Source organism: Sinocyclocheilus anshuiensis, unplaced genomic scaffold (genome assembly GCF_001515605.1).
Source record: "Sinocyclocheilus anshuiensis isolate Anshui unplaced genomic scaffold, SAMN03320099.WGS_v1.1 scaffold1535, whole genome shotgun sequence".
Taxonomy (NCBI): Eukaryota; Metazoa; Chordata; class Actinopteri; order Cypriniformes; family Cyprinidae; genus Sinocyclocheilus; species Sinocyclocheilus anshuiensis.
In genome coordinates, this window is record NW_015552639.1 from 115599 (window position 1) to 132013 (window position 16415).

Genomic DNA, 16415 nt, shown 5'->3' on the forward strand with positions numbered 1-16415 from the left:
ATATTGATACCGGTTTCGGTACCCAACCCTAATGATAACAGTATTTAGGTTTAAAACAATCCATTTATGCATTAATCTCATGAAATTGATTCTCTTGAGAAAAAATCTAGAGCATCAAACACCTTAAAGGGGTCATCGGATGCCCATTTTCCACAAGTTTATATGATTCTTTAGGGTCTTAATGAAAAGTCTGTAGCTCTGGTGGTGAAACAATGGCAGACTGATGACGGCTCACTCAGGGCGGGGTTAAGGTAAGACGCCAGTCCAGTCTGTGCTGAAACGGTACTGTCAATCAAACTATCGTGGGAGGGGCCTGTTTTTGTGACGTCACACAGACAGGCATCTGAGATCGGCTCGATTTGAGAAAGGGGTAAAGATCTGAGCAGAAAAGAAAAAAACACTGGGTGGATTTTTATCATTATAGGGTGGTTGTGTACACACACTGCCAACACACATTTCAGTTCAAACAACTTGTAAAAGTGCATGTAGCACCCTATGACCCCTTTAAAATAAGAATAACATTTAAAAAACAACCACTAATGCTGCTCACAAACATCAGCTCGAGGCCGTGTCCTCCACTATAGCAGTGAAAAACAAAGCTTAAATGATTGAATGAAGACTGAAGCCATTAACAAAATAATGATGGCCTTCTTACTAATCCGTTTAGAGAAGGACAGGAGCAGACAAGAGGACGAGTGTGGGACAGACATCATCAGAGCTGCGTGTGCTCACATGCAAATGACTGAGGGCGGGACAAACAGCAATTACCCAGCATGCCGGCTGAGTGTTTAATTGCAGGTGGCAGTGCTCAGCTGATTCAGAGTATCTGCACTCATATATTAAGGCCTGAATTTAAGATTTATGTATGTAACTTGCATATAAAATGTCCATCTATTTGGATTACACAGTTGTAACATAAATAACTAATAAACTTCATACATAAATGAAACGGGTAAACAAACAGGCAAGATTTCTGTTATAATACTGATTATAATAAACTGAATGTGTTTTAAAACCACAATAACCAGGTTGCTATTTTCATTGCATTTACATCTACATTCATCAATGCATCTATTAAAATATGTTCATTGTGAAAACAATTACATTTATAAAAAGTATGAACATGGTTAAAATACGGCTAGCTGTGAAACAAGCAATGTTAAATTAATTACAATGCATGAGACTGAAAACAATTTGATGATAAATATATAAACCTTGCTATTGTGCATTTATATACATAAATAAAATATCAATGTATGTATATAAATACAAAAATATAAATATACATTACATATAATTATTATAATTAATAATAGCAATAATAATAATAACAATAATATCAATAAACAATATTAACATTATTGCATTAGAAGGTAAAATATCATACCAAGTGTCATTATTAATTATTTGCATCTATATGCTTCAGATCAACATAAATATCATCACTGTTAAAAACTAATCAATAACAATTATATATATATATATATATACACACATACACACAAAATGAATATCTGAAAATATAACTATATTTTATATAACACATATAACAACAGAAATATATGATAAATAATTATTAGAATTCATAATAATCACATACTACTACTACTTGTTATCATTATTGTTATTATTAATTTTAATCATAATAACAATAAATAATAATAATATTGCATTAGACTTCAAAATATCAAATATCAAACAAAGTGTCATTAACTATTTGTATCTGTTTGATTTTATTTCAATCATATTTGAAATGCATTATTCAAAATGCATTTATTCAAATTGCTTAGAATATAAGCATACATCTGTTCAATGTGAAATTTTGTAATTTATTTAGTTAAGAAGTATGAACATGGTTCAAATATGGATGTGGAACATGCAATATTCAATTAGTTAATGCATTAGATTGAAACCAACTGGATTTATTGATGAAATATTTAAAGCTGGTTATTGTGTATTTAAAACACATTCAGTTTATTAGTACAATTACAGCAGTCTGATTTGTTTAATTTATAAATGACTGATGAATATGCATCACATTAAGTTTATTAGTTTATGTTCAAACTATGTCATCCAAATGCATGGGAATTTTATGTGCAATTCAAATACACAAATCTTACATTCAGGTGTAAGGGTTATGCTGCATTTCAGCGCTTCTGCACCCACCTTCAAAGGCTCTGGCGGCGTCGACAAGGTGAGACCAGTCCAGGCCCGTGGCGGTGTCTGGCAGAGGCATGAGACCCGGGTCGCTGAACTTCGAGCGGTCAGCCAGCGAGCCGTCAGAGAACCAGAACTCATCTGAAGAGAGACACAGAGAGACAGATCAGTGACACCAATCCACCATCAATCCACCGCTGAGCTTCCCCTGGGTTTCTACAGACAGCAGACCAGCAGAAACACAGATAGAGCTCAATTCAGGCCATCTGTCGGGAGGTCAGGAGGTCTCTGTAATGAAGGCAGTGGGAGAAAGACCGGTTAAATCGCTCACCTGCCGTCTTTGGTTCCTTTTACAAGATCTCAAAGACATCATCCTCCAACACAACTGACAGCAGAATGAGAGCAAGATCACACCATTCATCTAAGATCTGCTCTCTCTAGCCCACACACAAACATGATCTCTTCAGCTCACCGAGGCTGCATTTATTTGATAAAAAATCTAGTAAAATCGTGAAATTGTGAAATGTTATTACACAGTTTAAAACAGCTGTTTTCTATGTGAATATATTGTAAAATCTAATTTATTCCTGTGATAAAAGCTGAATTTTCAGCATCATTACTGCAGTCTTCAGTGTCACATGATCTTCAGAAATCATTCTAATATGCTGATTTGCTGCTCAAGAAACATTTCTGGTTATTATCAATGTTGAAAACAGTTGTGCTGCCCAATATTTTTGTGGAAACCGTGATACATTTTATTTTTCAGGATTCTTCGATTAATAAAAAGTTCAAAAGATCAGCATTTATTTGAAATAGAAATCTTTTGTAACATTAGAAATGTCTTAACTGATACTTTTGATCAATTTAATGCATCCTTGCTGAATAAAAGTATTAATTTCTTTAAAAGAAATCATACTGACCCCCAAATTTTTAATGAATATATACATAAATGCACATATTTAAACTTTACGTTTAGAAAACTGTTTTACTATGTACTTAATTATTGCACATATTTTAGTATTATACTAATTTATATTGTTATGAACAATTATTACATTATAGGACATAGTATATTTATAATAATATACATAGTGTATAATAATATATATGTTTTATATTATTTATCATTTTTCTAAATATTTATTAGATCTCATATTATTAGTAACATTATATTATTAGTAATATACAGTGAGGTCCATATATATTTGGACACAGGCACAATTTTTATTATCTTAGCTGCTGACCAAAACATGTTCAAGTTACAGTTATATAATGAATATGGGCTTAAAGTGCACACGCTGAGCTTTAATTTGAGGATATTCTCATCACAATTGGAGGAAAGGTTAAGGAATTACAGCTCTTTAATATGTACCTCCCCTGTTTTTCAAGGGATCATAAGTAATTGGACAGTTGACTCAAAAGCTGTTTCATGGACAGATGTGGGCTATTCCTTCGTTATTTCTACATCAGTTAAGCAGGTAAAAGGTCTGGAGTTGATTCTAAGAGTGCCATTTGCATTTGGAAGAACTCTGAACCCACATCATGCAGTCAAAGGAGCTCTCCATACAAGTGAAACAGACGATTGTTAGGCTTCAAAAACAAAACAGATCCATCAGAGAGATAGCAGGAACTTTCGGAGTGGCCAAATCAACAGTTTGGATTTTCAACAAAATATAATGCTTACATGCTTTCCTGTGAAATAAGTCATTTTATGCAGCAGCACGATGTTGGACAGCTGTCCCGTCAGCAGATGAAGTCTAAATGCTGAGCTCCTATACATGGCCTCATTTTTCAATCAATTGCGTGCGTCCAAACCTCTCATTGTGCATCTCTCTCTCGCCTTATAGACAGGATATGCCATAAACATTTCCATCTCACAAAGAACTGGCTCTGAGAATGATGTAAGGGAAAACACTGGAGGTAAATGTGCCTCTCTCTCTCTCTGTCTGAGCCTCAGAGGGACACAATCTGTCAAATTAGAGCATTCACTAGATGAGCAGGGTGAGGAAAAAAATCAGCAAACTGCTATCTTTCGAAACAATCAGAAATGTATCACGCGTGACAGCAATCAGCCTCCTCGGGCCACTCGAAAAACCAGCTATAAATGAATCAGCGCTCACACTCGGATTAAAACTGCTAAATGTGTTCATATTACACATCCTTTAAACCAAATGAGATATGATTGTGGAAACCGTGATACATTTTATTTTTCAGGATTCTTCGATTAATAAAAAGTTCAAAAGATCAGCATTTATTTGAAATAGAAATCTTTTGTAACATTAGAAATGTCTTAACTGATACTTTTGATCAATTTAATGCATCCTTGCTGAATAAAAGTATTAATTTCTTTAAAAGAAATCATACTGACCCCCAAATTTTTAATGAATATATACATAAATGCACATATTTAAACTTTACGTTTAGAAAACTGTTTTACTATGTACTTAATTATTGCACATATTTTAGTATTATACTAATTTATATTGTTATGAACAATTATTACATTATAGGACATAGTATATTTATAATAATATACATAGTGTATAATAATATATATGTTTTATATTATTTATCATTTTTCTAAATATTTATTAGATCTCATATTATTAGTAACATTATATTATTAGTAATATACAGTGAGGTCCATATATATTTGGACACAGGCACAATTTTTATTATCTTAGCTGCTGACCAAAACATGTTCAAGTTACAGTTATATAATGAATATGGGCTTAAAGTGCACACGCTGAGCTTTAATTTGAGGATATTCTCATCACAATTGGAGGAAAGGTTAAGGAATTACAGCTCTTTAATATGTACCTCCCCTGTTTTTCAAGGGATCATAAGTAATTGGACAGTTGACTCAAAAGCTGTTTCATGGACAGATGTGGGCTATTCCTTCGTTATTTCTACATCAGTTAAGCAGGTAAAAGGTCTGGAGTTGATTCTAAGAGTGCCATTTGCATTTGGAAGAACTCTGAACCCACATCATGCAGTCAAAGGAGCTCTCCATACAAGTGAAACAGACGATTGTTAGGCTTCAAAAACAAAACAGATCCATCAGAGAGATAGCAGGAACTTTCGGAGTGGCCAAATCAACAGTTTGGATTTTCAACAAAATATAATGCTTACATGCTTTCCTGTGAAATAAGTCATTTTATGCAGCAGCACGATGTTGGACAGCTGTCCCGTCAGCAGATGAAGTCTAAATGCTGAGCTCCTATACATGGCCTCATTTTTCAATCAATTGCGTGCGTCCAAACCTCTCATTGTGCATCTCTCTCTCGCCTTATAGACAGGATATGCCATAAACATTTCCATCTCACAAAGAACTGGCTCTGAGAATGATGTAAGGGAAAACACTGGAGGTAAATGTGCCTCTCTCTCTCTCTGTCTGAGCCTCAGAGGGACACAATCTGTCAAATTAGAGCATTCACTAGATGAGCAGGGTGAGGAAAAAAATCAGCAAACTGCTATCTTTCGAAACAATCAGAAATGTATCACGCGTGACAGCAATCAGCCTCCTCGGGCCACTCGAAAAACCAGCTATAAATGAATCAGCGCTCACACTCGGATTAAAACTGCTAAATGTGTTCATATTACACATCCTTTAAACCAAATGAGATATGATTGTTTGTGTTAGTTGTGCCTTTATGAGTCACATATTTCATGTGTCACTTGCAGCACATCTAGAGAAGGTTTACCCCACTACAGACAACCGGTTACAGGTGAAGATCTTAAATTAGGGTTCATACTGTGCACCCAAACTATATTTGGAGACTTAAGCCACACTTAATCTGATAAAAAATGTTATTATAATTAAAATTAAGTGTAATATTTATATTATTGTTATTGTTTCCTACTATTATTATTATTAAAAAGTAATAATAATACAATAATTAATGAATACAATTATATAAAAATGAAACATGTAATTAACTAATATTAAATTTATATAAATACAATAGAAAAATATTAATATATTTTATATAATAAAATATAACAAATGAAACATCATCATCATCATCATCATCATAAATAACAATAATAAATGCTATTGCATTAGATAAATAACAATAATAAATACTATTGCATTAGACCACAAAATATCAAACTAAACATCGTTCATTAAATAATAATAGCACAAACACACTTTTCATGTAAAACATTTGGAAAAAAGAGGCCTGTTAAATTTTAAATAACAATGCTATTTAAAATGAAGATAAAAAGTATTTTTATAGACTTAAGTCACCCTTAAAAATCAAAAATGTTAAAAAATGATTTGGCCACTCCGAAAGTTCCTGCTATCTCTCTGATGGATCTGTTTTGTTTCACTTGTATGGAGAGCTCCTTTGACTGCATGATGTGGGTTCAGAGTTCTTCCAAATGCAAATGGCACTCTTAGAATCAACTCCAGACCTTTTACCTGCTTAACTGATGTAGAAATAACGAAGGAATAGCCCACATCTGTCCATGAAACGGCTTTTGAGTCAACTGTCCAATTACTTATGATCCCTTGAAAAACTGGGGAGGTACATATTAAAGAGCTGTAATTCCTTAACCTTTCCTCCAATTGTGATAATAATAATAATATTTTTAATTTATATAGCGCCTTTCCCAAGCTCAAGGACACTCTACAAGGTACACCAAAGCAGCAAATACTGATTACAAAGAAACAATTTCATTGGACATTTGCCCAATTCAGTTACAAATAATGCAGTTGCATATAACACAGATTATGTAGAAAAGACAGAAATAGAAAAACAAAACAGACAAATACACAATGTAAATTAGTGATAGTGTTGATTAAACAAATAAGTTTTAAGCTTTGATTTGAATTCACTGAAAGAGGTGACTGTTCTGAGTGCCAGGGGAAGTGAATTCCAAAGTTTGGGTGCAGTAACAGAGAAGGACCTGCCGCCCATTGAAGATAGGCGGAACCTAGGTACACAAAGAAGTTCAGAATTAGAAGACCGGAGTGCGCGAGAAGGTATATAAGAAGAAAGTAGGTCGGAAAGATAGGAGGGAGCAAGACCATTGAGTGCCTTGAAGGTGAGCAGAAGAATTTTGTATTGCACACGAATAGATACAGGCAACCAGTGAAGATTAAATAGAATAGGGGTGATGTGAGCAGATTTTTTTGTGGAAGTTAATAATCTGGCAGCAGAATTTTGAATGTACTGCAGACGAACGATGGAGTGAGCTGGTAAGCCAGAGAAAAGAGCATTACAATAGTCAAGGCGAGTGGTAATAAATGCATGCACTAATGATTCCGCATCTTTTCTACTGAGGAAAGGAAGAAGTTGCGCAATTCGACGTAGTTGAAAAAAAGCAGCTTTGGAGAGTTTGCTAATGTGGTCATCCAAGGTCAGTGATGGGTCTAGAATGATACCTAAGTTTCTAACAGTAGCCGATGGGAAAATAGAAATAGCGTCAAGGTCAAAGCTAGAAACATCAATTTTATTTTTTATTAGAGATGGGGGACCAATTATTAACATTTCTGTTTTACTCAAGTTCAGACTAAGAAAATTTGAATGTAGCCAATCCTTTAACTCACTGACACATGAAGATAAGGATGCCATCGAATGGGTAGAATCTGGTTGACAAGCAGTATATATCTGGATGTCATCGGCATAACAGTGGTAGTTAAAACCATGACGATGAATTATTTGGCCAAGAGGCTGAATGTAGAGGATGAATAATAATGGTGATGACAAAAGTGATGACAATATCCTCAAATTAAAGCTCAGCGTGTGCACTTCAAGCCCATATTCATTATATAACTGTAACCTGAATATGTTTTGGTCAGCAGCTAAAATAATACAAATTGCGCCTGTGTCCATATATACTGTGTGTATATATATATATATATATATATATATATATGGACCTGACTGTAAGTGTGGCAATGCTGTAAAAACAGGGAAGTGGCTGTGACAGGTGTCTTCTCTGTGCACTTTAGCCATGACATTTTCTTCTTCTTGCTTTTTAATTAAGGACGCCATATAAAAGGAGTCATGCTGTGTTGTGTGTCACACACATTCCTGATGGAGGTGTAAGTGCCTCTCTGGACAGAAATCCTCCTGTCTGACTGCATGAGGCTGAAATGCACTGAATGTGACGAGAGTGTTTACAGACGACAGCTGCTGCTGCTAATGCATGCTGCTCTTCATATGGACAAAACCTGACAGCATTTACTCTCCAGCACGCCGTTTCAAACCTATATGGTTTTTCTTCAACACAAAAGAAGTAATACAGTGAGCAATGGATGTCAAGATCTGAATCTGTCCATTAATGCATCTGTGAAATCTCATATCTGCGCATGCTCAGACTTGCAGTGTGAAGTCTGACATCAGTGATGCAAGAGTCTCTCGCCTCTCACTAAACAACTGCTAAGTGATAAGTTAGATATTGAGAGCTACGGTGAAAGGATTTAAAGACTTAAACTATGCTACTGTTCAAAAAGTTTGGGGTCAGTAGAATTTTTTTTAAAGAAATAAATAATTTCCCACTGCATTCAGTATATTGGATGAGCTTTGTGCTTGGCCAGAAAAATTATAGACATAAATGGTGATTATACAAAGCGCAATCTGAATAGATAGACAGACAGACAGATAGACAGATAGATAGATAGATAGATAGATAGATAGATAGATAGATAGATAGATAGATAGATAGATAGATAGATAGATAGATAGATAGATAGATAGATAGATAGATAGATAGATAGATAGATAGATAGATAGATAGATAGATAGATAGATAGATAGATAGATAGATAGATAGATAGATAGATAGAACGATAGAACGATAGATAGAACGATAGATAGATAGACAGACAGACAGACAGACAGATAGATAGATAGATATGAACTGATAGAACGATAGAATGAATGGCAGAACGATAGAGTGAACGATAGATAGATAGATAGATAGATAGATACAGATGAACTGATAGAACGATAGAATGAATGACAGAACGATAGATAGATAGATAGATAGATAGATGGATAGATGGATAGAACGATGGAAGGATGCATAGGTAGGTAGGTAGACTCACTCTTGAGGTTGGATGTGGGCTGGCTGAGGCTGATGCGGGGCGGTAGGGTGCAGTGGTAAGGTGGAGTGCTGCTGAACAGGATGTCGTTGGGCAGGGCTTGATCCAGCATTGAGCTCCGTGAGCTGGCATAGGACGAGCCCTTCCTGTTACTGCACACGCTCTCGTCCGAGAGAGTCCGGTACAGCGACCGCCGCAGGGACAGGCTGCCCGCCGCAGACGCCTGACAGGAAACACACAACGTCAATCACAGATAATGGACTTAACACCAGAAAATCTACATTTTAATTTATCTGATTGCTAATCAAACACATAGACAAATCCCAGTGTTTTCCTATCTTTCCCAGCAGGACGAGGTTAGTAGGTTTGATTTGGACTGAATAAATGGAAAATCCTCACTGTCTTGTGTCGTTAAACAGCAGGATGTTATAAATAAAGCCTGCTCTTTATCTGCACTGCTGAGGAACAGAGAGAGCGTGTTGCTGTTCTTCCGCTTTGTGACTAAAGCGGAGCCGTATTTGGTCAGCTGGATGAGAGAGATAAGAGTGGCCCCAGGGCCCGCGCATCAGACAGAGTCACATGTTCAATATCCAGTACATACTAGCAAGTCCATCTGAAGGCATGTGCTTGTCCAAGTGTTCCTGTAGCTGAAAACAGAAAAGCACGGCACTAGCAATGCCAAGGTTGTGGGTTTGATTCCCAGGGAATGCATGAACTGATAAAATAAATGCAATGTAAGATAAAAGCATCTGCAAAATGCAGAATTCTAAACTTAAAAGTGTTGAAGTCAAACACTGAGGCTGTGTTCTAAAACCTAGCATGCATCCTTAACATCTATTATCTACATAGGCAGCATAATAGCTGAAATCATAAATGAATAGCTGAGCATCTTAAATTAATTATCTGAATGCTTTACATAAGCTACAAGTCAAGGCACAATACAAATAAAACTTTTCACATGAAGCACACTCACAATTGATTTCAATGGCCTTAGCATGTTACTAAACAAACATGATATTCTAAAAGCATTCAAATATATAACACAAAAAAGTAAAAAAAATCAATTATTTTTGTAAAACAATATACACTACGGTTCAAAAGTTTGCAGTCTATGTTTTTTAAATAAATAAATGTTTATTTAGCAAATATACATTAAATTGATCAAAAGTTACAGTAAAGGCATTTATAATGTTATTAAAGATTCCTATTTCAAATATATGCTGCTGAACTTTATTCATCGAAGAATCTTGAAAAATTAAATGCATCACAGTTTCCACATAAATATGAAGCAGCACAACTGTTTTTTAAAATTGATAATCAGAAATGTTTCTTGAGCAGCAAATCAGCACATTAGAATGATTTCTGAAGATCATGTGACACTGAAGACTGGAGAAATTATGCTGAAAATTCAGCTTTGATCATAGCAATAAATTACAATTGAACATATATTCACATACAAAACAATTTATTTTAAATTGAAATAATATTTCACAATTTTACTGTATTTTTTAACAAATAAACACACCCTTGGTGAGCATAAGAGACTTGTTTTAAAACATTTAAAAATCTTAATTACACACTGCCTGAAGTTGGCGCCTAGATAAGGAGCTCACTAGGATTTGGACAGACTTATAGTCTCACATATCAAAAATATCTCTCAAAGGGCATGAGGACAAAGTTAAACACATACCCATACCCATGAGCTAAATTGTGCCAAAGCTGTTTAGATACATTGTATATGTTTTCCATTCAGAGCGTGAGCCAGAGGAAGTTGGTTCATTCCCAGGCGGAGCTGCTTGATCCTGTTCATTTTATTTATAGCACACAATACGTCTTCCATTATTTGAAACTTGATCAAAAACGTCAGTTTGCTGAATTGGCATCACTGCAGGGAAAGCAGACGTCATGGCACATGGGATTCAGCAGAGCTAAACGCCTCCGGGCTCAAAGCCGCCCTCTGTTTTCATTTCCTTTAGACCAGGATCCCACTCAAATCCCATCAGTCAACCATGAACCAGCCTCAATGAGCTCTCTCTCTCTGGCCGCTTGCACACACGCAACTTTATAAGACTAGATCTGGTCTGGTCCTCTCGCCATAAAAATAAAACTAGAGCAGGCTTTAGTATGGCTCATGTGTAACATCACTGCAAATAAAGGCAGTCTGAGATATGACACAACTCACTGTTGTAACTCATCTGGAAAAAAGGGAGGCAAATGGTGTTACCAGAATACATTACCAGTCAAAAATTTGGATTTTTGTTTAAATGCTTTTGATATTCTGGCAAATTATCTGATATCCGGGTCTCTGGTTTCTTGGGTTCCTCATTTAATGCTTTAAAAAAAATTTTTTTTTTTTTTTTTTGTTGATATTATTATTATTGCAAGATTAAAAATAGTACTGCAATGTGATAAATGTATTTTTAAAAGTGCAAATATTCCTCTCAATTAATATAAATAATTATAAACAAGTATACATATTAATATAAATATTATACAAATTTTAATATTGATAAATACAAAAAACTAATAATTATATCCTAAAATTAACAATTACAAAAAGTATTTTCAAAATAAAAACAATTAAAATAAAATAAAAGATTCGATATTTTATTTATTTATCTGCATGTTGTGTGGTCATTAATGAACCAGTGTTATTTTAGAATTATTTATATACTATTATAGATTTAGTTATAGCTTTTATTTTTATATTGCAGGTTTCCATCTTATGTTTTTTCATTCGTTTTTTTTATTTTTATTACAGTTTAGGATTTATTTATTTCCATTTCAGTTTTAGTTTATTTATTTCAATTACATACCAGTTAGTAATTCTAGTCCTTCAAACTAAACTTATTTCAGTTAGTTGCCAAGTCAACATTTTTCCATTGAATATTTATATTTTATTTTAGATTATTTCAATTAACAAAAATGTTTTCAATCGTTTTCTTTTAGTTAACAATAATAACCCTGCTGTGATCATTTAAAATTACATTTTAAAATATACATTATTCAAATAGAAAGTTATTTTAAAATTGTAACAATATTTCCCCAAATTTACTGTAATTCTGTTTAAAAAATGCAGTCTTGGTGAGCAGAAGAGACTTCTTTCAAAAACAATAAAAAATCCTAATTATAAACTTTTTAAAACTTTTGACTGTTAATGTATATATTAGTGAGACCCTCTTTAACCAGAGAAAAACACTTCAGAGATGCACAATCAACAAGAACAACAGAATAAAGATCCTAAATAGTGATGGTCTTTTTTCACCAGTTTTATCATCTGAATCACCTCTCCCAGTTCAAATAAAACCATAGGACCGAATCATGAAAGTATTGAAAATATGAATCTGTTCAGACCAGACTCAGACCGCTGTCATGTTGCCATTTCCTCTGAAAAAACCGAGCCGCCACCTTCCCTGTATCAGGGATCTGCTCCTCTACAGCGGGTTTACCGCTCACTTCTCCTGCTCTCAGGCTGGAATTTCCACTGAGAAAGAAAAGCCAGATTGACAGTGTTTTCCATTACGGCTCGCGCTCCACGGTGGCTGGTCTGTCTCTGAGGGGCTGTGTGGCCTCTAAAACAAGAAACCTCCTCTGGTGCGTCTGACAAAATCTGTGGTGGCCCAAAAACAGTTGCTTTTCTATGTGCAAAATAAACAAACTAATGTTATATTACATCATGAAACATTCTAATATGTTCTAACATATAAAACATGTTTAAAAATGTATATATATTTTTTTGTAGAGAAATGTTATTGAATGGTGTATAGCAATGCAGTTGAATCCCTTTGACCTAAAATATTTACTTGAAGAATAATATTAAGTTAATATTTAACAACACATTTGCATGTTTACGGCAGGATTTTTATCGTTAACTAAAACGAAATTTATTATAATTGAAATAAAAATGAACTAAAATTAAATAAAATATAAAAATAAGCAGAAAAATTTCAACTTAGCAATAATTAGAAATGTTGACTTGGCAGCTAACTGAAATAATTTAAATTAAAAAAATGTATTTAAACTGGAAATAAATTTAAAACTAAAATAAAAATAAATGAAACCTAATTAGCAATTATAAAATATAAACTAATAGAATTACTAAAAACACACAACAAAATCATAAAATTAAAATATAAAAATAAAAGCTAATTTAAAATATTAATATTGTAAAAAAATATATATATATATTTTTAAAATATTTTAAAATAATACTAAAATATTGGTTAACAATCACACAGCATGCAGGTAAACAAAATATTTCATTTTTTTTTTTACTAAGCATTTTATTTTGATTGTTTTTATTTTCAAATTAATTATTATAATTGCACATTTTTAGAATTTGATTAATTATTATTAATTCAAATAAAACAATATTCATGTATAATATTTATATTAACATTTATAATTATTAATAATCATTATGTACGTAGTTATGACAACTATCAATTCAGAGGCTACATGGAATATATTTGCATTTTTAAAAATGAATTTATCATATTGCAGGACAAATAAAAACAATAAAAAAGCATTAAATGAGAGACCAGATTTTAGAATATCAAGAGACTTTCAGTGGGCCAGTAAGAAACCACCTTGGCAACTGCATAGCAACACCCTAGCAACTGCCTGCAAAAAGAGAGATGTTAGAGAAGTGCAGATGCTCAGACAGTAAGCACAGATGGCGGTCAGCGCCTGAGGTGTAAGGTTTATGATATCATGCTGTCAGCTCTGCTGGACGGTACGGTCTGAAGCACCTCACCTCTCCCTGAGAGCACAATGACCCGTCTGCCTCTGAGGGCACGGCAATGCCACACAGACCGCTAAAAATAGGGCATTGTGCATCTACTCCGGCCCTTCCCGGCAGATAACGGGCGGTGGGAGAGACGCGGGAACTCCAAACGCAATTAAGATGGTCACCAGGAGCAGAGGAGACTTCAGAGAAACAACAACTTCCTCCCGTTAATCCACAACATGAAGAGAAAGCAGACGCAGCGAGAGATCAGCCAAACAGAATCTGTCCGGACCCAGACACGTGTTATCGTGTCTCTGGCTGATAACACACACAGCCCTCGTTCATGTCACACGCAGAGGTTATCAGCACTAGAGAGTGAGTGTGTGACTGAGACCACATTCACAGACTGATCACAGCTAATGGAAAAGCATTGTTTAACAACAGAAAGTGCATGCACAATTAATACCACAGCGCTAAATAATTACTAGATTCATATACTATAGTATTTACATGATACTACCAAGACAACCATGGTACTTTGATGGTACATGTCCAATAATTTACAATAAAAACCATTATTACTACGATACGTCAACATGCCAATATGGTATTACCAGTGGAAATATTTTAAAAACAGTAAAATTAAAGTATTACTTTAAAACCATGGTATTAAACTAAAAAATTGCTATGGTACTATTACTAAGTCAAAAAATGTTATTTTAACATTATTTTATGATAAAACATCATTTTATGATGCTATGCATTAAAAACATGGTATTACTATAGTAAATGTAAAAAAAAAAACACAGTATACCACAGTGAACCATGGTATTAGCGTTGAAAAAAATCTATGCATTACTATGGTATGACAAAAAAACAATCAATCGTTCAAAGCGGCAATCAATCATTCAAAGCGGCAATTAATTGTTCAAAGTCCACTTATGTTATTCTGCACACTTAAGATGTTTTTTTTTCTTTCTACGGGTTTTCTTAAGGTTTTTTCCGTTATTTTAATTTTAGTTTTAGTATAAAATTCACATTTTGCACGCTTAAGATGCTTTTTTTTCTTTCTACGGGTTTTCTTAAGGTTTTTTCCGTTATTTTAATTTTAGTTTTAGTATAAAATTCACAGCACTTGTATATATATTGTTCTCCTCATTTGTAAGTCGCTCTGGATAAGTGCGTCTGCTAAATTATTAAATGTAAATATAAATGTAAATGTAAATACCATGCAAATTTTTACTTTTTTTATTTAAAGAAGAAACCAATCCAATGTATTGTTCACATTTGAGGCTTAATACTATTGAAAGGCAATAAAAGTTTACATAATTCAATGTAAATTGTGGTAATCGTAATTAATAATCGCAATTACAATTTCAAGGGAATAATCGATAATTATGATTTTTGTCATAATCGTGCAGCCCTAATTACTATGGTAAATTACAACAAAAAAAACATGGCATTTTAAAAACTGTCAAGGTACATATCTAAAACACCATGGTATTACTATTATACTCGCCTAAAAACATAGTTTTAGCACCGGACATCTTCAAAAACACGGTATTACCATGAAACACACTGCAAATAATAGTTAAAAAATATTACTATGGTAAATGTCTAAAATGATGCTGTACTTTAAAGGGGTCCTATTATGCTCTTTTACAAAGTCTTGATTTTGTTTTGGGGGTGTACTAGAACAGGCTCTCATACTAGGTTGTTCGAAAAACACATTATTTTTCACATATTTTACATTATTACAACACCTCTCTCCCCAGTCTGGCATGAACGACTCGAATAGTTCCTGTATCAAATGAAGGCCCGCCTTCTGAAATATGAAATGTGCTGTGATTGGTTAGCTGGGCCGGTGTGTGCTGTGATTGGTTAGCTGGGCCGGTGTGTGCTGTGATTGGTTAGCTGGGCCGGTGTGTGCTGTGATTGGTTAGCTGGGCCGGTGTGTGCTGTGATTGGTTAGCTGGGCCGGTGTGTGCTGTGATTGGTTAGCTGGGCCGGTGTGTGCTGTGATTGGTTAGCTGGGCCGGTGTGTGCTGTGATTGGTTAGCTGGGCCGGTGTGTGCTGTGATTGGTTAGCTGGGCCGGTGTGTGCTGTGATTGGTTAGCTGGGCCGGTGTGTGCTGTGATTGGTTAGCTGGGCCGGTGTGTGCTGTGATTGGTTAGCTGGGCCGGTGTGTGCTGTGATTGGTTAGCTGGGCCGGTGTGTGCTGTGATTGGTTAGCTGGGCCGGTGTGTGCTGTGATTGGTTAGCTGGGCCGGTGTGTGCTGTGATTGGTTAGCTGGGCCGGTGTGTGCTGTGATTGGTTAGCTGGGCCGGTGTGTGCTGTGATTGGTTAGCTGGGCCGGTGTGTGCTGTGATTGGTTAGCTGGGCCGGTGTGTGCTGTGATTGGTTAGCTGGGCCGGTGTGTGCTGTGATTGGTTAGCTGGGCCGGTGTGTGCTGTGATTGGTTAGCTGGGCC

The 16415-nt window shown here is 34.8% G+C and overlaps 1 protein-coding gene across 1 annotated transcript in view; it reads right to left on the bottom strand.

The window, feature by feature from the left end:
• The window catches only part of LOC107666899 (signal-induced proliferation-associated 1-like protein 2), a 109350-nt gene that overhangs the window by 14400 nt on the left and 78535 nt on the right, over nt 1–16415 (bottom strand). Inside the window, exons 14-15 of the mRNA XM_016458413.1 lie at nt 9218–9437; nt 2167–2298 (exon numbers count right to left, since the gene is read on the bottom strand). Coding sequence (XP_016313899.1) covers nt 2167–2298; nt 9218–9437 — 352 coding nt within the window. The remainder of the gene's footprint in view (nt 1–2166; nt 2299–9217; nt 9438–16415) is intronic.